Raw genomic sequence first — 22,651 nt, 5'->3', positions numbered from 1 at the left:
TAAGTTTAGACTCTCGAACATATAGCATCAGGTCTATAAAAACTCATTATTGACACTGAACCATTAAAATGAGAAATAAAAATGACTGCAAAAGACAGAAGTGAAAAGAATTACTATTTGAAAGGATAATGCACGCCTGATAAACCCCCTCTTTTAGTCACAAACAGGCTAAATGTTGTCAGTCCTATGAGGTAGGCTACAGTCAATAGACAGGTGATGATGGGTTTGCTTCTGTCAAGAGGGTCTGGCTGCAGTTCTGTCATCTCTCCATGTCAGATAATTTCTATTCCGGTTTCAACACATGAATATGAACTCTCCTCAAGAAACACACACTCAAGCTCTAAAATACAAACAGAACAGAGACACACAGTTATCCTTCTTCCTTTTTTTAAGTTAAAATTTTCCCAAAGCAAAAACAGCGTGCGAATAAAACACACCGCTCTTATCTTCTTCGCATTCAGGCAGCTCCCTCTGTTTTTGCTATCGCGATGTGTTCAGGAATAAGATTGTCCTCCGCAGCCACCGTATGACATCGTGGCGTTTGCTGATGTGTTGATACTTAGCTGGACTTTCCCCACTCTCAACCTGTCACCAGATTTTAACTGTCGTTTCTGGTCTAATTAATCTAAACTAGCAGCCCCACACACGTCGGACAGTGTTTCCCTGAGCTGGTCAAGATGAGGCGCGCTGGTTTGGGTGAGAAACAAACACTCACGTCATCTTTTTGAGACCATAGCTAGCTGCTGTGCTAGTTAGCTAACGTCAGCTGATGTTGTAAATATGTAGCAATTGAATATTAGTGGCTTTTGTACACTGTACCGCAATGTACGTAGGCTAATTGTTGAAATGAAAGGACTAAAGTAGCTAAGTAACGGTGTGTTAACTGTCGTCGTGGTTTCTTTCATAAAGGTGAAGGAGGTACTGGGAGCTATGTGGCCAGTGGGTACAGTATGCATGAAGAGGAAAATGAACATCTACAGGAGGGACTGAGAGCTAAAGTCAACGCTTTGAAAAGTGTAAGTGACTACAAATGAAATATACCACCGACATAATGGTTTGTGCGTTGTGGATCTGTTTATTCTCCCCCACGAGAATTGGTGTAATTGATGCTAATTTATCGATACTCCATGTTCACAGCTGACTATTGACATCGGGACGGAAGTTAAATATCATAATAAAATGCTGGACGATATGGTGAGTTTGATTCAGAGTCTAACAATACAGAGCTCCACTACAAGTACATTTTCCAACATTAAGTCGTCTTAGTATTACAGTATATTACTGTTGGGTAGCTCAAGCCATTATATTTTCATGAGATTACCATCTATTTTGTTGTAGGCTACAGGATAAGTAGTTAATAAAGATATTGAATTAAAGTTATAAAGTTATAATGTATGTAAGTAAAGTATCCTTAAAGTATTGTACTCAAGTAAATGTATTTGCTTTCATTCAACCGCTGAATTTCTTATCCATGGATCAGTCTGGACTTATGACTTATACTATCCCTCTTTCCCACACTAGGACACAGACTTTGACTCAACAGGCGGCCTGCTCGGCGCCACCATCGGCAGAGTGAAGCAGTTATCTAGAGGCAGTCAGACCAAACTGCTGTGCTACATGCTCCTCTTCTGCTTTTTCGTCTTCTTCGTCCTCTACTGGTTCATCAAGCTGAGGTGATGAAGAGGATCCTCCTGAATTCAGCCCCTTTAACTTCACATCGTCCTCCCCAGTCCTGTGCCACGCTGATGCATCTCTAAACTAATCCGACATGATGATGATGAGGAGGAAAGGCAGGAATTTTTTGTGTCTCAGCTTAACGGGTGTCCTGGTGTGTGTGAGCACGTCATACAGTGATCCCAAAAACTGAGTCATAGAAGAACTGTTTTTGAGGAGTCCTCACACATCAAAACTGATTTTAGTGCAAACAAAAGTGTAAAAGGTGCCAGCTGACAAATGATCATGTGAAGTAGGTTTCATATAAACCTTAAATAGACAATGCCAGTATTTGTATTTATCAACTTAATTCACCTGAACTGAGAAGATGTAATTTAAGATTGAACATAACTGGAGGACACACCACTGTGTCGATAATCTTACAGCAGTGATGTGCATATTGAACAGCAACAAAACTGTGGCTTCCTTTATCCAACCACCCAGCTGGTATCAAAAGTGGTTAAGTTAAAGAATGCTAGCTGAAACAAATAAATGTATTTGCTTTTAGGAATGAATGGAAATATTACAGCATTTGTCATTCATATAAACAATAATAGCAGTCTGTCACTTTGTTGTATAAATGTTTTTTAATGTAAATAAAGATTTTATGCCCTGAATTGCCTGGTAATGGTGCCATTACTTTAACACATACAGAATGTGTTTAAACATTAAAACAGAGCTGAATAGTATATCATATAACTTTTTATTTTTTATTTTTCTCTATAATAATGAACAGAGAGGCAGGGACTTAACTGGATATTTATTTTACACAACAGTTACTTTATACACATTATTTAGTTTTGTCTATTTAGAAAAATAGATTTAGTCTGTAAAAGACAATATTTAAATGAACACAGAGTATTGAATCACAACCTTCATCATTGTGTGTGTCAGTTCCATACAGTACTGGTAGAACAAAGGCAAAATGTACAAAGTCCTACTTTGTTGAGTTTTCCAACAAGTCTAAACAACAGTCAAAAATCTGCACTTAGGTGATTTGTTTTTACTTTAGCAATAGGCCTTAAACACAGCTCCACTACTTCCTGAACTTCAGCCAGCTCCTTTATTTCCTGTGTTACATTATTGGACAAACTGATTAATCCAGGTGTGTCTGACCATTGTTGTGAGGTCAGACACACCTGGATTAATCAGTTGGTCCAATAATGTAAGAGGAAATAAAGGAGCTGGCTGAAGTTCAGGAAGTAGTGGAGCTGTGCATAAAGCCTATTCATTGTAATTAATGATTAGTTCATTATCAGCATGGTTGTGACATCAGTCCCTGGGTCAGCTGTTGATGACATCACTTCCTGGGTAGTGTGTCCATGTACTTGCAGATGATTCCCAGCATTACCTCATCAGCTCCTCCACCAATTGACATTAACCGGGAATCCCTGGGGAAAGAACAAAGTTGATACAAACTGAGGAATAAGATAAGATAAGAAACTTTTATTTAACCCACTTGTAGGAAATTCACTTGTTACAGCAGCAATAAAGACAAGCAAAAGAGAAGAATAGAAATATAAAAAGAGACACACTATATTTAGAGAGGGGAAAAGGGGAAGGGAAGGAGAATAGGGAGAAAAAGTTTGCTCTGTTTCTTGCTTGTAAGAATGTCTTGTTTGATTTGCTGTAACTTGCAAACAAAAACTAATAAACACATGCTTTTTTTTTTAAGAGACACACTTTACATTTATGTACAAAAAAAGTATGGAAAAGTGTACACTTATTTTAAAAATTGTGAGTTACTCAAATAATTTTTCGGTACTTTTTTCTCACTGGGAGCAGCCATTTGTTTCCTGAAAACCTTGTTCAGCTGCATTATTTGCCCCATCACTAGATGTCAGCACAGTGTAAAGTACGGGGTTAAGAGAATCTACAATAAATACTGTTGCTTGATTGAACACTGAATAAACAAGGCGGGCGGCTTGCTGCAACACTGCACAACAGGAGGCTGAGCCTTGCCCCCAGTATTATTATAATCATGTGATCACACGCTGTGTCTCTGTAAAAACCATCAATTAATCTGATTCCAACTCTGTGGTTTAAGAATTATTTTTGACTTCCTTGTAGAATTCATTGACCACAGTCTTTATCAAGATCCTGCCGTCTGGTGAGGTTACTGTTACCACAGAAACATCATACCCTCACCAAAGTGCACATACTTGGCAGCCGGATGCAATAACAGTTGGCTTGCAACCTGACTTAGTGAGTGCTGCTGCTATGTCGTGGTTATGTGGTCAGATATTTGTTTCTTTTTAGGATGAGATGAACAGAGTGAACGGGTGAAAGTAAATGAAAATCACAGTGCATCACGATGCCATAAACCGCTGCTATATGGCTCATAGAATAACAGGGAAACTGTAAAAGTGGTTTTAAAAGCAGATCACTCAACAAAAGACGAGAAATGACTGTAATGCAGTTGCGCTGCTACTCGTCTCACCTGTAAAATCTGCTGACCATCACATCGCTGGTGAAACCCATCCCTCCCCAGTACTGGAGACAGCTGTCGCCCACCTCTCGAGCCAGACGGCCACCCTTCAATTTGGCCATGGATGCCAGCTTGGTAACATCATTGCCTTTAATGTACAATGCTGCAGGGAAAAAGGAAGGGGGGGGGGGTAATGAGAGAAAAATCCCAGTCAAGACTATAGTGAGAAAAACAAAGACAACAAACATGGTCACCTGTGATTGGCTCGGATTCAGTGTTTTTTCCCATTCAGACCATTTCCCAGTGCATTGTAGCTACCCTCCAGAGGAACATGTGTGAGCTGCATGATTTTCCCTGTTTCAATGTGTGAGAAAGTTTGTTTGTGTCTGTATGTGTGTGCTGATCTACCTGTGCCAAACAGATGCAAAAGCTTTGATCTCTTTCTTGGAAGGAAATTCTGACTTGAACTATTCCCAGGTAGATTAATCCATTCTAACCACTGGAGTGGTTACAAACACAACAAGAAAACCACAAGACCTTGGGCGCCCGCCCGACACCAAGTACACTAAGTCACAAACACTGAGGTGGAAAGCCCTTGGGCTGGATTTTGGAGGAGCTGGGCATGTGTCAGTTTTACAGGTGGCCGAGATCTGCAGGTAATGAAGTGAAGCCAGTAAACGCACAAACAAATTTGGTAGCACAGGTAAGCCATTAATTGTGAGGTTTCATCTCTGACTCCTCCCAAGTGCCCTTAAGCAAGAGACCAACCTCTTGTTGAAAACCCCAAAACTACTGGATGTTCCCCAGATAAATATAGTAAACATTTATTGACCTATATTCCAAACTCTGCAGGTGTGAAAACTAATAACTTTGAATTTACATCAGTGTCATCACTTTTCTTAAATAGTAAATGATTAGATTTTCATGTTTGTAATTCATTAATATTCACTGAGAGGTAATTTAATAGACAGTAATTAACACAAATAACTGTTCAATAACTGAATTACATGGAAAGACAGAAAAGACAGTGTTAGCATATCTCTGAAAGTGTCTTGTAAAACAGGATAGAATATAACTTCAGTCTAATCACATGGAGTAAAAATGAAGACTCTGATTTTAGGTGACTCATCTGTGAAACTCCTCCTTGTGTTTGTTGTTTTAGTTGACAAGAAGCTACTAACTGGAAAACTACTAATTATAGCCAGACAGGCACAGTGCTGTTCACCGTCATTACCCAAACCTGAGTTAGCAGACTGATCCCTGTGTTTATAACCAACCTGCTGCAGTATACATGGGCACATCAACTACTCAAGGCTAGTTTAGCATTCACATCATTCCTGTGGAGATGAGTCAACCGTGGTCTCTGTTACCGAGGCCTCAGTCTCATCTGTAGTATGAAGGACAGCTGTGTGCTGTCATTGGGCGTGAGTTTTCTAAAATACTGCTCATCCAAACCCAGGCATGTACGTTTCAAAATCAGACTTTTGAGGGGTTTTTTTTGTTGGTGAACTATCTCGACAAGACAAGCAATTTCATCGTAGCTATTCTCATTCTGTGTGTCTCCATGTACTGAGCTGAACCTGAAGCTGCTCACAGGGAACAGAGTAAACACTACCACTACCAAGCTAATACAACAGAAATCTTTTTGTGTGTGTGTTATGCTACCTTTTCAACAAGTGACTATTACCTGTAGCACGGTGGAGGAGGGAGCGAAGCAGCTCCACCTCCGTCTGTAGCTCAGCCAACCTGAAGTGGACGGCCTGGTGGTAGAGGACGGGCTGCTTGAAGATCTTCCTCTGCTTTGTGTACTGGATGGTCTCCTGTATGATGATGTCCATCGTTGTCAGGACTGGAGGTGTTGAGAGGCAGAGGGAGGGGGTCTCATTTATTATTTCCATTTATTTATTGTATTGTTTATCTGCATTCATGTCTATCAGTGTCTGATTTACATTAAAGCAGATATCATCGGCACGGCCGTTTCGGCTAATGCTGTGTTCAAGGCAGGCTTTTGAAACCGTAAGTTACAGCTTCAAGTCACAACTACGACTTGGTAGCGTTCCAGGTAACCCGTAGCTCGTGTTTTTACCGTCCTGTTGTCTGTGAAAGTTCCCTATAACGGCCACTCGTAACTTCCGACCCGTGAACTCGTACCAGATCGAATTGGTATGACTTCACAGGAAGGAAAAACACAAAGTACGAGTTTCCTTGAACGCACCATGAGTTAGCAGCCCCCGCCCTTGTCAGGCATCAATTGGTCCTCGTGCTACGTCACCACATTCACGCGCATCCCTTGGCTGCACACACAGCCCTTCATGCCGTTCTCTCCCCTCATTGGATAACACTTGTATCCCACAAGGAAAATTTTCTCCTCGGGTTACAGCAGAGCAGAGTGACGGAGAGACTCGTGTTTAGGCTGAAATACTTCATGTAAGTGATTGCTGACGGAAAATAGGACTATTTAGGACTTATATTAACAAAAACATTCCACTGATATCTGCTTTAATCCTGTACATGTTCTGCTACACTTCTCCTGAAATTCTTGAAACTAAAGTGCAAAAACTAACAATTTAAAGGAGGTTAATAAAGTATTTGACCTGTTTTTTTTTTATAAAACCAAAACAGAAGTAATTGTACAAGCTCACTGTACTTTGTTCTGAAGAATCTGTAGGAGGCAAATAACTGGGAAGCAAAGAGATGAGCGGGAGAGTGGAAGATAACAACAAGACTGACCAACTGGAAGTGATGACGTCTGATGACTGGATGTGGTTGGAGGAGGGGGGTGGGAGGGTGGGGGGTTGGGGGAGACAGATCAAGATCATCAAGTAAAGCTCACTCACTGTTGGCCACTGCCCAGAGCCTCTCTTCCTGGAACTGAAGCATCTGGTAGGTAAAGCCCATGCCTTCCTGGCCAATAATGTTTTTGCAGGGAACATGGACATCATCAAAAAAGACCTCCGCTGTGTCTGATGACCACATCCCCATTTTACCTATCTTGCGGGCAATGTGCACTCCTGCATTGGGGAAAGACAAAAAACAAAATAAAGTGTCACTATACTATTCAGTTCAATTCAGTCAAATCATAAAATACATTTCCCACCATGAGCGAGCACTTGTGTGTGGAGAGGAAAATTCCCTTAGTCATAGAAAACTAATTCCACTTAAAGGGATAGTTCACCCTAGAATGATATTTCGCTCATTATCTACTCACCCTCATGTTGACTAAGGGCTGGAAGAAGTTTCAGATTCCTCCGTGGCTTCTCTGAGTTACAGGGGGTCCAAATCTCGCGTGATTTGCGCCGGCGTCAGCATGCGTCAGTGCGGTTACTGCGAATCACGCGAGATTTGGACGGACCAGGAAGAGGAGCTTCGAGAAGCTTCCGCTACAAACAAGCTTAAAATATAGACTTATTTAATTTTTTTCGGGACAATTACGCAATTTGGGGCTTCAGCACAAGACGGACATTACATACGAGCAGCATGGAGGTATTTGGATGTTTTTTTGTGTGTGTTTTTTTACGAAGAGCTCCGGTGTCCCTTTGCAACCGTTATATGGACATGCACTGCTATGCCGAGACCCCCTGTAACTCAGAGAAGCCACGGAGGAATCTGAAACTTCTTCCAGCCCTTAGTCAACATGAGGGTGAGTAGATAATGAGCGAAATATCATTCTAGGGTGAACTATCCCTTTAACACATGCTCTTTACAGAACGGATACAGGAATTCTGCAGAGCCCTGCAGGAAGGTAAATGTTAAACGTTTCCCCTATGAGAAGGCCCTGTGCTGTGCTGACTGCTGTGACTCCTACCTGGCAGGTTCATGGGCAAACAGATGAGAGATTTGTTTTTGTGCGGAGGCCCGTCACTGGTGTTGGCAAGGAGACACATCCAGTCCGCCTGGGTACCATTGGTGGTCCACATCTTTCCCCCGTTGATCACATATTCATCTCCTTTCCTCACCGCCTTGGTCCGAATACCTGAATCAATGGGGGCGTAAATGGATGGAGAGGGAGAAAGGGGGAGTGGGAAAACGAGAGTGAGGACAGAAGGTTAAATGAAAAGTTTCAATGGATGAATAGATAATAAAACTTTGGGCTCACAAATCGATTCACTTTGGATAAGGGCTTCACTGCAGCTAAGGCTGGTGTATTACTCCAAATGTCAAACAATACATACCAATCCAGAAAAAAATACCTTCTTTCTACGGTTAACTTCTGTCTGTGTAGACTGCGTTGCAATCTGTATGCCGCCCTCCTCTCTGACAGAATATCTGTGCCAAATTCATTGTAGAACGGCTGTATTTCTGCTTCCTCAATTATTTCTGCAGTGAATTCAGGGGCTAGAAAAGGAAATTATGTGATAATAAATGCCTGAGGGGGGTGAAGGCGAGACGTACTTGAGACATCAGAGCCAGCTCCAACTTCACTGACTCCAAGGCAGGCCACTTTGTCCCCCATGATGGACGGAAGGAGGAACTCTTTCTTTAACTCAGCTGAACCAAACCTGTGAATATGAAAACATGGGAAAATATTAGTAACGATTAGTTGCTTTTGCTTTGTGACATTATAGAGACCCTATAAGTGCATCCCACATTGATTTCCTTTGCAAAAGGAAATTCTCAATTCTCAATTTTGTATGCAAACATGATCGTTGGGTCAAACAAAAGGTGAAACTGTGAAATCTGTGCTTTAGAAACAACACTGACATATTTCAGGCACGACAGCTCCAGTGGGTCCAGAGGATCCTAAAGCTCTCATGGAATTTTTTCTTAGAGCTTAAACGTAATTGGAGGCGAGTGTAGATCCGCTAATTAAGCTCCTGAGACTCTGACTGTCTATTCCTCTGAAAAGTCTTGTGTCACCAGCAGCTGTTTCATAGCAGGATGATATCACACCACAAGCAAAGCCCCTACAGGAGTCAGACAAACAATTACCACATGTATTAATACACATGCTCTTGGGGAGTTTAGCTTTGTACAGCTCAACTCTGTGCTGCATGAGTCATGACACATGATACAGTTACAGAAGCCAGGCGGGTAAAGACTTTACATAAGATTTCACTTTTCACACTTCACACAGCCAACTTAGCTTTGGCTATTTGGTCAGATTAGTCTTGGGTTTGGTCTTCAAGACTGAAACTGGCCTCATGATTAAATTCATGGATTGAACCTAAGGGTGCAGAGCTTTCCTTCCACAAGACAGGATATTATTGGTCTACTAGGTCTTGATATTAGACTTTAATATTGTGAAGTGAATGTGTCCAGCCTTGAGCTTAATTGATCCCGTGCTACGATCTGACAAGACTCTCTTAACTTGTCACAGTTATATCTACGCTGTATCTACTGAAGGATATTTAAGAGATAAATCTTTACACATAATTCAGTCCAAAGTGATTGATATTATCATTAGGTTCTGACGCGGTGCACTCCAGTGTCAATTGTTTTATAATTCTCTTGCCACCGTGTTGGCAGATTCACATCAGAGCTGAGCAGATGGTGCTGCGGACTGGTAATCAATTCACTGATTTGCTTTTAAACATTCAGCCTCCAATATACAATATATTAACTCTTTCACTTTTTAATATTATATCACTATACCCAGCATACGAAGTATGGTTATGGATTTAAATAAAGTGTACAATTGTTATATTACATGATACATCAGGTGAAATGTGAGCCGGTCAATGACAGTCCAATAAAAACACAATAAATTAATACTTGTTAAGGAAAAGAGGGTGTGAAAAGGAGGCAGATAACTGTGATGGAAAAACTGTTTGAAGTATTTGCTCTTTTTTAAATTTGGACATGGTTTGTCTTTAAAGCCTTGTACTTCAAACATAGGGTAGAAGTCATTGCCAGGGGTAGAAACACAAGCAACCTTTTATCATCCCAAAATGAAAAAAATCCATGTAGGAAGAAAACGTTTGAACATGCACTGGTGTACACTGGTGCTGTAAAAGAAAGGGGAAAAAACCCAGCGCAGATGTTGTTGTTTGAGTCACAGACTAGTTGTGATTCAGGCACAGAAAAGGCAAAAGAAGAGAGGGAGATGAGTTTTATAGGCAAAGTTATTTTCCTTTACATAAGGACCTGGCATCAGCCCAAACTGTTATGAGTTTATTTCAGGGGAGGAGTGAAAACATTATGTTATGTAACATAGCTGAAGGTTTCTGGGATTGTACCTGGCCAGTGCAGGAGTAGTCATGTCCGTCTGTACACCGATGGCCATGGGGATGCCTCCACAGCGGATGTTGCCCAGCTCCTCTGACACTGCTACGCTGTAGCTGAAGTCCAATCCCAAGCCTCCATACTCTGCAGAGGACCAAACACACACTCCTTCAACTGCTGCTGTGCTGACACTCTTATCCCTTTTTGTATGCACATATGATATTATATCTCACAACTCAGTTGAAAGAGGAAGAAACAATGGTTTCTCAATAAAGATAACTTTGAATAAATACTCTTTATCACTACATTAGTCACCTTAAACTGGCCCTGGACCCACTTTTCCTGTCCGTCTTCCATCTTTCCTTTTATCTCTGCCCACCATGTTGACACACATACACATACACACTCACACACACAGCGCTGGTATACATACATAATATTCTGCACTGATCTGTTGGCACCGGAGCATGCACTCAAATTAATTACAGGATGTTATCATTAATTGCTCTATCTGTAATTATGTGTAAAAGGCACTACTGGGAGATGAGCAGCATGCTGCAGATGAGGGTCACTGTCATCTCAGTGTCATTTCTACTTTGTGTATAAAACCTGATTTTGATCTCTTAAACAGGCCATTTACTGAATAAGACAGAAATGGATGTGTGTATTTCCTGCACTCTGGCAGTGGAGACTTTTGCAAAGACCTGAGGTCTTTAATGGAGTTGAATGGTGCATTATAAAGTGTGCTTAAAAACACCACTTTCTGTCACTTATCCTCATAAAAACCATCTCTTTACCTTTCATCATCAGTTTTAGAATCCACTGTGGGATGAATAGACTGGGTTTGTGTTCTCACTTTCACACTGCATTTCCCTCAGGTTGTTTGTGGTGTCGTGAACAAATCCTGTCAGATTAAAACAATATGAAAATGAACGATCTCTGCAGTACAAAATAATACATGTCATAATCTTATGCCGGTCTAGCAAATGTAATCTGACAGTTATTCATTCAGGACAGATCTTTAGATGGTAATGTCTGCCAGAAGTAACAAGACTGAGCATTTGTGAAATGCTTTGTGTTCAGTTTTCCCATGACAAAATACGGTATGCCAGCCACCGGATGATGGATACAAGCTCTGATTGACAATGAATAATTATCAGCTAATTTACCACATGGAGGTAAAGCGGTTCAACATCACATGTCAGACTAGTTATCGAATAATGGAAAGCACAGTCTGGCAGACTGTCAGAGACCGATGTGTAATAAAGGAAAGCGAGCTAAATAAATGAGGACAGAGAAAGAGGGAGATAGAACGGGGCAAGCAAATAGGGGAGTGGGGGAGCAAAAAAATAAGAGGAAACAGGTGCAGCTGTGCCGCGATAAGTCTCTGAGCATCGGAAACCCTGCGGTGGATGATGTGGACGAAGGGAAGCACTGAGGTTTGTCCCACTTTAAACAAAACAGCATGTTGCCTGGTTGAACAAGCAAGCAAGAGGAAAAGCAAACAGAAATCTGTCACAAATGTCAATCCTATACACATATGTTTCGTCTGAAGAGCAGATGCTCCTCTGCACATGTTCTCATCAGGTGGAGCTCCATATGAAGCATACAGTACATGGAAGAATAAAGAATTAGAGAGTAAAGTGCCGTTCGGTAGTGTTCTATTCTCATTCTGTATTGGATATGCCGACACGAGGGTCCTGAGGATGAAACAGGAAAGACAGCCAGAGATGAGTCACTGTCATGAGCTCATTTATATGAACGATCCACAACTACTACAATGGGGATGTGTGTGATTAATAATTATTACCATGGTTGTATTCATCTCACAAATGCATGCGTCACCACTACAGTGTCAAGCCATGTAAAATCAGTTAGTAATGACTTTCAACAGAGAAAGCTGAAGTTACTTGTTACACATTCATCATGGTATTGCCAAAGATGAAATTGTGAAAAAGGAAACAGGATGGAGGTTACTAAGGTAAACATTAGTATCCCAAATGTTGAGTTAATGAGAAAACTGTGCAGCCTGTTGGTTTTTTATTTATCTGGCCGGACATAAGGCCAGTGCCATGGTGTGAACTGCGGATCCATCCCTGTCAGAGCAGAGGAAAACGGGCAGGGAGCCAAAGGTCATCCCTGTCTTCTTCCTCAATATGGCTACCTTGGGAAAACTTCCTGTTCTCATGTTTTGAAAAGTAATAACGCCTTTCCTTTACAGGGGAGAAAAGTGGAAAATAAGTAATAAATTATGCTGTCTACAGACTAAATAAATGAAAATACTGTAATGCACGGCTCCAGGAGCTGGATTTTCTTTGTGGCCAGTTTCAAATATATGGCAATTTAAAGTTAAAGAACTGCCTTAAGTCTATTCCACTCACTGTCAAAGCTCTGTTCTTCTGCTTCTCTCAGATTTAATGTCATCATTGCCCATGAGGAGGTCTAAGTAATTACAGTGGTATGGCCTATTTAACTCTTTAAAATTGTATTTTGGATGTTAAATGACCCCATCATCACAGAAAAACAGAAGAAATTTCTCACTGATTGACAATTCTGTTCATAATTCAAACACAGTGAAATAATTCCCCCTTGTTCCTTTGCAATTAACATTTGTGTGGCAGAAAAAAGACAGACATCATGACAATATCACTTGATTTTGGATAATTCCTAAAATAAGTGGATGTGTATTATGAACAAATTACACTTCTCCCACCTCATTTCTCCACTGAACAGTCTCCTAAATCCCTATTCCCTATCGATCTGAGCCTCTAAATCAATTAACCTCACACAGAATTATGTGGGAGGAATAGATCTCATTAATCAGCACTGCACCATTGTAGTGACTTGTTGTGTCCTTCCTAATATTATCGTAAATATTAAGCCAGAATTATCAGACAGAGCTCGATTCCATGATGTGGTCACTGTCCTGTATCTGAATGTCAAACAGTGGTTGTGTATTAGCTCTTATCTAAATGGTTTTAAAACTTGCCTTTGGCTTTTTAGTTCCAAAGACTACAATCACTGGTCCAATTAAAATGTACTGTTAGCATAGCACTGATACCCTACTACACGTTGTTTTTCATTACATGCTTCTGTTATCATTTTCTAAACTCATTTTCTAAATGGTATTTCTCAAGCGTGTTTCTTGTGCTGCAGGTAATCTACCACCTGATAATACACTAGCCTTCTGCTGGGCTGCTTCTCCTCTCTAATCCTGTCAACTAATGCTTAAGGCTTGTGTACTCAGCACATTTTAATTCCCTCGCCCTCCCTCTTCTTTGACCTACAGACCTGTGGTGGACTCTCCTTCACAGGACTCACTGTGCAGCACAGCTTTGTTCATTTCAACATTAATTGTCAGATAATCCTCAGCAGTTGTTTTTATAACTGTGATGTTATCAAAGCGAGACAGAGAGAGTGACACGAGCAGGCAAGTTCACTGAGATTATAAATAAAACGATCACTCTGGGAATCACTGAATATGAAACTTTAGACCTCTGCTTTTGAAAGTCAAATGTTTCCCACAAATCTATCCACATTCAGAATGAATTAGACATCATAACCACAAATATTCTGTGGTCCTGTCCTGTGCTTGTGCTTATCCCTCTCCCTCCTCCACCCCAGCATTGACCCAGCTGGCTCCACATCTGGAAATGGGCTATACTCTAGCTAGCAGACAGCTGTTTGTGGGATGCTGCTGAGACACCAGCACCCATCATCACAGTGGGAACATTTCAAAACCAGGCCAACTCTAATGTATGGCTGTCAAACAGAGAGAAAATGAATGGGGCATGAATTCAGCAGTAAAAAAGACATGCCAAATACTCAGTGAAGCGAAGGCAGTCAAACTGCACACACAGTGAAGGATTCCTCAGTTGCGATAGCAGGATATATTTTGAACCGTCTATCCTCTGGTTCAGACAAAGTCTAACCACCAATTCATGGATTAAAAGTGGCATCCCTAGAAGCAATATTTATGTTATGCCAAGGCCTTTTCAATTTTCAGATATATTATGGATTTATCATGGAAATTTTTGCAATGGAAACAGAAACAGCACGTCCCAAATACATGTATCATGTACAGCGAGACACGGGTGATGGATTGGTCTTCATAGTTTTACGTCGAATTACCAACTAGAAATTCCAAGAATACAAATGGACCAAAGTTACATACAGAACTCATACACCACAGAGCCATTTTCTTCAGTTATCCTTCGTCTTATGCTTCTAGCTGTTATAATGGTCTTGACTTGTCCATTTAAGGCAACCTGGTTAACTAAAATAAAGGCGAAAAGCAGGTGGGTTTTCAGTAGTTTGCACACAGACATGTCTAGACAATAATCGCTTCGTTTAATAACTCAAAAGAATTTCTGTTGATTTGTGAAAATTAAAGCCACATGTGAGGTACAATCGGGTAAAAAGGCTTTTGTTTCCAACAGAAAGAAATGTGCAGTGAGTTTGGCACCTCAAAGTAATGGTTATCATCATTTCCTAGGAGGCTCAGATACTTTCACAGAAAGCAAAATAAAAGGAAGGGCTTCTGGGCCTTTTAATCAAACAGACTTTTTCCTACCTCTCTGCTCCTGATAACGCACAAAAACACACAAGATTAATTGAACCCATCATTTTTCGGAGGGAGCTGTCTCTGATTAAATATAACCCCCAAAATCGCTCACATTTAGGTAATCCTACATTTCACAGCAGAGTCACAGGGGTTGGAACTTATCCCAGCATGCACTGCTAATCAATTAAAGCTCCAACAAAGATACAGGTGGCCAAACAAGCGCAGCCTTTCATTCCCATGAGCGACTTCATGCCAAACTCTAAACAGGAGTGGGAGACTCAACCTCTGACATTGTTGTTGTGATGTGCTAATCACCAGCCCACTGCATCATCCAAGAAGTGTGTTTATGACAATGAATGTGCTTAATACAGAGCGATAATCTAACACGCTTACCGACTGGTTTGTTGACTCCCAGAAAGCCGGCACTTCCTAAGATTTTGAAGACTTTATGGGCTGGAAACTTGCCTTCTGCTTCCCACTGATCTACATGGGGGTTGATCTCCTGGTCGATGATCTACAGCACAAACACAATAGGGGAAAAATCGAATCTGTTTATGCGTATTGATGTGTAACTTACAGCACACAGAATTATATTTAGCATTCTCTCTGTTTAATTTAATTTTGAGCATAAATGTGAATTATGTTTGCATGTTTTTTTTTCAACTCAACAAATGACATCTCTGCTGTTCTTTTGACTGGCTCACAACTGACACCAAACGGATATAAACTGAATAAAAAAAATACATACAATGATTGTTCTACATTCACAGGTCTCCTGCTGTGTGGTGCTCATCTTACTTCAGTCTATGTAATCTATATCCCACAGACAGCAAGATAAGGAATTACATATCAATGAATAGAAAGCAGGCTGGAAAACTGTATGACACGTTGAATCTATAATGATGACAATGATGAATACAGTACAGTACTCGCACTATGCTATTTCCTATATGTTATCAGTGCCTAACTGATAACCAAGACTTGGCTGGTGACATGCAATATGACTAGCTACAGGCTCATAAAACAATGACTGGGGGTTTGCTACTAATCCTGATCTTAGCCATTTTGGAGCAGATCATTTCTACTAAAAATTGAACCACAGCAGAATAACTCAGTGAAAAAATGGTATGGTTGTGGAGAACAAAAAAAAAAAACTAAGAAAATCTATGAGGAACATGAGGTTTTGAGGGCAGATACCGATACTTTTGTCCTGGCCCAGTTGGTAGCCAACGTTGCGATGATATTCGGCATCTTTCCATTCAAGCGTTCCGATGCCAATATTTTAATGACTCACAGTTTTCCCCACCATTTTCTTCTTGGCAGGGTAGAAAAACCTCTCAAGTAATATTTAGAACTGCAAGCAAAAATAAAGCTCGGTACTGAAACCCATACTAATGACATTCCCTCTCGGTTAGCAGCCACTCCATCTATCCGGCCGCAAAGCCGGGTATACACAACTGCCTAAGAATGAAGGATGACTGCATTACATGCTTTATAAGTGGAACAACAAAAAAGCAACACATTGCAGCTTTGGTTAAGGTTAAGAAACAACTTCCATCACAGGATAGAGGGATGACATAACTATCTGATATATGATTTTAATAACAGGTTGATATATAACCAAAAGCAATGAATAAATGAATGAATTCATGAGAGAGAATCAAATGCGGGCTATTTTGGGTAGCTTTTGTTTCGTCTCTCCAAATTCAACCAGCATTGTTTGTCATTTGTGGCATGGTTTTGTGTGTCGTGGACAAAATGTCGGCAGGGAGGGACAAGCGGGTTGTAACCTGGCATGACTCAACTGGAGGACCGCCAAGTGGTCCACAGCTGGAAAGGTGCTTGTGAATGACCAGTCTATTGAGACGCTCGCATGGTGCTATTTTAGTGGGAGCTCAAGCTGCTTCACAGAGAATAGGCACTAGATCTGAAGTGAAGGTTACAGTTTATGTGGTATTTTTGCTGTCAGTCATTTTATTTTTTAAACAACTCTGCCTGCCAGGCTTTGTCAACCAGCCAGGAAGTTTTACTAGTGCATAGCATGTCAACAACAGTTTCTCAAAATAATGTTAGAATTAAAGGGACAACGAGGAGTTTTGGAAAAGCGAAGCGTTTTCACACTACATTTATGAGCCTCCGCACGCACCGTGAAATTCTTTGACCGGCGCAAGACAGACTCATGTTTTCATTCATCAAGAATTAAAGTCAGAGGTTCAAAGACGATCACATACCGTCGTAGTTCTGACCATAAACAGAGATTCTGCTGCGTTATTCTCATAATTCGCCGCGAAACCGAAAGTAAAAAACGCTGGTCGGCTCGACCAGCATTTCCGCCACCACTAATAATAACAAAATAACGATAGAGACAAAATGACATATTTATCGCCCATTAACAAGTGTGGGTAGCGGAGATTCATCCACATTAACGTGAGACTTTTTTATAACCAAATAGTAACTCCTCGTTGTCCCTTTAAGCACCGATTCTGCCATTTAAAGAAATAAATTCTATTTTATAGAGTTTTTAAATTATTGCTTTTTAATTTATTGTCTATTGCTGCTGTATTTTTGCACCTGGGATTGCGACAATTTTGTTGTGCTTGCGCAATGACAACAATAAAGTCTAAGTCTAAATTCAAAAATAGAAATATAGAATAAAAACTAATGCTCCATGACTTTCCTTGTTTGTTTCTTGTTGGATGCTTTTCAAATTAAAATGTCCTCAAACTAATGGCTCTGCCAAAGTATCATAAGCAACTGCAACCTGTTTGCCACTGGTGTTATTCACTTAAATGCATCAACATCTTTAATGGGCCATGGTTTCAACTGACCAGTGATGGTCTGCTAAATAAATGTGTTTCTCTGTTCAGTGGGAAAACCAATGAATAGTAATGCTTAAAACATAGGAGGTATTTAGTGGAAATAAAATTCAAGTTTCAGCCAATTAATGATGTTAAATGGACCATGTGTGACTGTGGATTGTGGAAAATAAACCTCTGCTTGAGAGTATATGCAATATTCAGTGAGTTACACCAGGCTTGTGCTTTCCATTCAAACAAAACTAACACGAAAAAAAAAAAAAAAAAAATCACAAAGTACTGAGGAAGAATTCAGACGTACTTTTTCCCGGAGTGCAGCAAGTGTTGCGCACTCATTTTATCTTTCCAGAACACAATAAACCAAACCAGTCAGCCATTTAACCAGCCAAGAAAAATACTGAGTGACTGAAAAACACAGCACCAAAAAAACAAGAACATGAATGCTATTATAACTGATTTCAAACTGTAAAAACCAAGCAGATTTTTGTCACGTCAAAAAAAAAAACAACGAGAAGGGGTTAAAGAGGGCAGGTATACTGCCCCACTCTACCCTGGATTACACTCATCTGTGTTCAAAGTTCAGATCCTGACAAGGGAAAGGGAGGGACGACAAGCTGCTGGAATCACGAGAAATATAAAGGTCATCAGGGAGTAATTCCACATCTCCTACAAAGGTTACTGCATACCAGAACAATTTCACATTACCAGACTACCATGTAGTAAGACAGGGTCAAGAACAGATCAGCTCTTACAAATGGTCCAGTCAGGGGAGTCTGAGCTATACCCCTGGCGCCTGGCATTACTCCACATAAAGTACAGCTCCAGGTTAGTGCTGGGGATCACAGGGTAACTGCAAGATTTGGTACGATCCAAGATATGTTGCCAAAACGATACTTATCGCAGGGGAGCTAAGGGACAACATGTGACACAAAAGAAATTGTTCAACCATCATCATTGGCAACCAATGTTAATCAACCATTAACCAATAACCAACAGGATTAAAATGTACAATTCATGAACCTATATAAACAAAACCTCTGGCATCAGGTGTGCAGTGTATTACTTGCATAATAGCCTAGACTTACTATGCAGAAAAATATTAAATAACTTATTAAATTACACAGGCTCCAGCTTACCCGTGACCTTAGTGCAGGATAAGCGGTAGGTATAGAAAATGAATGAATGAATGAATTAAATTACACAGCAAAGAGTCGGCAGGCTTTCTAATAAACATTGAATCCTCCAGCCCCAGGAACTCTGTATCCTCCTCCTCCTCCTGTGCTCTCAGCTGATTAATGATCTGTATAAGCCAAGAGTTTTACAAACAGAAACTAAAAAAAAATCAAATAAACAACACAGCCTACCTAAGCCCTCATCATTGTGGACGGGTTGTTTCCTTTTTTCTATTTTAGAGACAGTGAGTCAAGATTACCCAAAAGTCTCCTTCTTTTCTGGAGGAGGGTCTGGCAAGCGAGACTACCCAAAAGTAGACATCTCTAACTGATTATTTTTCCACTGACTGTGTCACAGTTATCACATTAAAGGGATTGTTCAACATTTTGGCAAAGTGGCCCATTGCCATAATCGCTATAGTCATAGCAGTAGGTTTATTACCTTTATTTGTCGGTGCAAGCTGTTTTTAGAATGGCGGAGCAGAGCCGTGAGCTGCTCAGAGCTACAGTACGCTAGAGGCTAATGGGATTTTTTGGTTTCCCTCTTCAAATACACAATCCAACAACTCCAAAACGCTCTGGTGGACAAGTTGTGACCTGCACATTCACCACGCTATGAGATAATAACAGAAGCTTACCAGACAGAGTTGTTTTAGAGGTAAATTCATGCAAAACCGCTGATGCGCGTTGCCTTCAGGGACAGTTTTTCATCAAGCAGTCTCTGTATTTACCTCGTAACGTTCCATTATTATCTCATAGCATGGTGAATGTGCAGGTCACAACTTGTCCACCAGAGCGTTTTGGAGTTGTTGGATTGTGTATTTGATGAGTTTTATGAGGGAAACCAAGAAACTCCATTAGCCTCCGTAGCGTAGCTCTGAACAGCTCGCGGCTCTGCTCCGCCGTTCTAAAAATAGCTCGCACCGACAATTAAAGGTAACGAACCTACTGCTATGACTATAGCGACTATGGCAATGGGCCAATTTGCCAAAATGTTGAACTATCTCTTTAAACATCAGTACAAAGATATATCTTTCATAATTTTCCCAGAGTGTCACTTTATCATGACATTTTGTGATAAAAGGGTTAAAAACAAGAGAGACAAGAGACATCCTGGCTGATACTGATGTTACATTATGAAGTAAGATTTTGTTTTTGTAAAAATAATTCAAGCATTGAAAGCTTTTATTTAGCCTGGCAAACTGTATTTCAAATATCAACAGACTCTACTCGATGAAAATACCAAAATGTAATTTGTTACTGGTATTTGCTATTATATGGTGAATGCCTCTACAGATGCCTGCTACGGCATTGTTGTGTGGAGAAGGAAATCCCTGTCTGCAAAAAAGGGAGGCAGCACATGAATAGCCTCTTCCTAAAAGTGCAAAAAGGGAAATCACTTATGGCTCCTTGTCTTCATCAACAACAGCACATGACCTTCTACACACACCGACTTAAACCAGTTTAATGGTTTGTACATGTGAGAGGCTCTGGATTCCTGAATGACTCATTTCTTGGCATGAAAGCTCTTTTTTTCAATCTAAATGAGCACATGAATACAACACTATGTTGCTCATACATCTACACAACCAAGGGACTAGAGGATTTCCTATAACCTCATTTGGCTGCCATCTATAAACACACAAGACCCTTGAGTGAATTCTTTTAATAAACCTCATTGCCTCAATTTCCCTTTCCTGCACCGGCAACATATTGTTCTGCATTTCCTTGTCACATTTTCATCCTTCCCAAAATTCCCAGTGCTAGTTTATTTTCAACCTACTCACATCCTTTGAAGGTTTAGTCACACAACAACCTCCCCTCCATTTACCGCAACATTGCCGTTGCCGACTTTAAATTAGGCTCTTGTTGTTATTTTTTGGAGCCTCTGTCTCTAATGTCTGTCTAGTAATAATATTAATAGACTTTCCAAAATGAGTCAGACTGATTACTAATGCTTTCTTACATTTTTGTACAATCATTTGCAGTAACTGATATTTAGATCCTGCTCAGCACGCCATGAGACGTAAGACACTCTGAGTTTAAGTGGAATACATTGGGGAAAAGATAATAACATTGAATGTGCTACAGGCTTTCTATTTTTAATGTCTACAAGCCTTACCTATTTTTTTTTTTGACCATGTCTTTTTTTTAAATATCTGAGAGCCACGTCAAAGAAAAATATTGCAATGGCCAATAAAGTTTTTCTGATTCTGATCTGTCTTTGAAACCTGTCAAACATCAGCCTCTGAGACACATAGGCCTAACAAAGTTAATGTGAGCAATTATAATTCCCACGTCAGACTTAAAAATAGCTGTAAGTATTATTTTTTGTGGTATTGATTCAGTGAGGTTGAAGGACCTCTTTCCCCAATGCTGTCATTATGTTTGCATTATTTCAGGGTTGAGTCACCACACAAGCCAGCACACTGTGACAGTCAAACAATGATTCCTGGCATGTAACACCATATGTTAAAAATCAGAATTGACAAATGTAATCATATAGCTTTAGATAATCCCAGCCCAAGAGCAGAGATGGATGTCACATGCTGGCAAGAGCAGGGTTGACATTAATCAGCGGGGATGTGGGTGTGTAGGATGCAGCATGAAAAAACACCAAAGGCACAAGCTGTGGTGTTGAGTTCAGTAAACCTAAAGAGTGAGGCCTCGGTGCACCTCTGTCTTAAAACAAGCTTATGCAGTCATCTGAGGGTCACATAACACCCATTCTCAAATGTAGCACAAATTCAAGGTTGAACTATGTATGTAGCCTATGGCTTCTGATTATGAAACTGTAGTAGGCTACACAGTCCACAGACAGAACAGCTACAGTATGTAACAAGCTAGCACAGTGACCTCTCACCCACTTCTACTGACCCTGCACTGCTTTTTACCCTTACAAATGACACCGCTCCTTTTCAGCTAACTTAACACTGTTACCACTTATCACCTATATGTAGCCAAATATAAAAACATTTCACAGCCACGTCTTGTTCTCATGGTAACGTCACAGCTCTCTACGACGTTAGCCGCCCGCATACCTTTCTGAGGGACTCCTTTAATGCAAAGTGCTCTGGTGTGTAGATTAAATGGTCACCCGTGGTCTCTGTGGCACCGGCCGTCACGGGTTTAGATAACGCATTTTCAGAAAACGACCGGACGCCAACATATGAGGTGAGTTTGTAAAAGTGGCGGCTGTTGACCAGCAGGTTTAAACGCAGAGCTCCTCTGTGCAGCACCATCTTTGTTGACAACAGCGAGTGGTTTGCGCATGCGCACACCGCGTCCCTGACTACAGAGAAGCATGCGAAGGGTTGAAAGTGAAACTTTTGCATTGGTCAGACATTACACTCATCAGCTTTGGGAATGCTGCTATTAAACAAATACTGTGTGTGGGTGATATCACTGTCTGTTACAGTAAAAGCAGGTTTATCAACCCAAGAGTCAGGGTCCTTGAAGGGGTCACAGGATAAATCTAAGGGAGAGGAAAGGACAATAAAAACTGCATATTTCTGCTAAAATGATTTTGTCTTGTGAAATTCTGTATATTCCTAAACCTCTGACACATGTAAAATGAAAGTGACTATAATTTAAAGTCACTCTTTATCACACAGGAAGTGGTGACATTCACTCTTCAAGTGACAAAAGGTCAAGTATTGAAGGACAACATGTGTTAGCATTTCATTTTAGGAAATTCTTACATGAACCCAGACATAGAGGGGATTTATTTTGAACGGCTGATAAAAGCAATCAAAATCAAGTCTTGGAGTGGTGTAAAACTTGGAGCAATGCATTA

The 22,651-nt window shown here is 40.5% G+C and overlaps 2 protein-coding genes across 2 annotated transcripts; one reads left to right on the top strand and one right to left on the bottom strand.

The window, feature by feature from the left end:
• The first annotated feature begins 508 nt into the window (after positions 1-508).
• Positions 509-2,330, top strand: bet1 (Bet1 golgi vesicular membrane trafficking protein). Its single transcript, XM_085792058.1, has 4 exons — positions 509-696; positions 910-1,016; positions 1,138-1,194; positions 1,522-2,330. The coding sequence occupies exons 1-4, from the start codon at positions 678-680 to the stop codon at positions 1,675-1,677; spliced, it is 339 nt and encodes a 112-aa protein (XP_085648184.1). The 5' UTR covers positions 509-677; the 3' UTR covers positions 1,678-2,330.
• Positions 2,331-2,934: 604 nt separating this feature from the next.
• Positions 2,935-22,107, bottom strand: LOC146978979 (putative acyl-CoA dehydrogenase 6). Its single transcript, XM_085792057.1, has 9 exons — positions 21,897-22,107; positions 15,261-15,381; positions 10,318-10,447; positions 8,534-8,640; positions 7,947-8,114; positions 6,979-7,152; positions 5,829-5,990; positions 4,154-4,304; positions 2,935-3,104 (listed from the first exon to the last, which is right to left on the bottom strand). Exons 1-9 carry the CDS (start codon positions 22,095-22,097, stop codon positions 3,014-3,016), a joined length of 1,305 nt encoding a protein of 434 aa, XP_085648183.1. The 5' UTR covers positions 22,098-22,107; the 3' UTR covers positions 2,935-3,013.
• Positions 22,108-22,651: the final 544 nt, after the last annotated feature.

Source organism: Trachurus japonicus, chromosome 11 (genome assembly GCF_045865225.1).
Source record: "Trachurus japonicus isolate A0001 chromosome 11, Traja_1.0".
Classification (NCBI taxonomy): Eukaryota; Metazoa; Chordata; class Actinopteri; order Carangiformes; family Carangidae; genus Trachurus; species Trachurus japonicus.
This window is presented reverse-complemented; position numbering and strand designations above follow the sequence as displayed.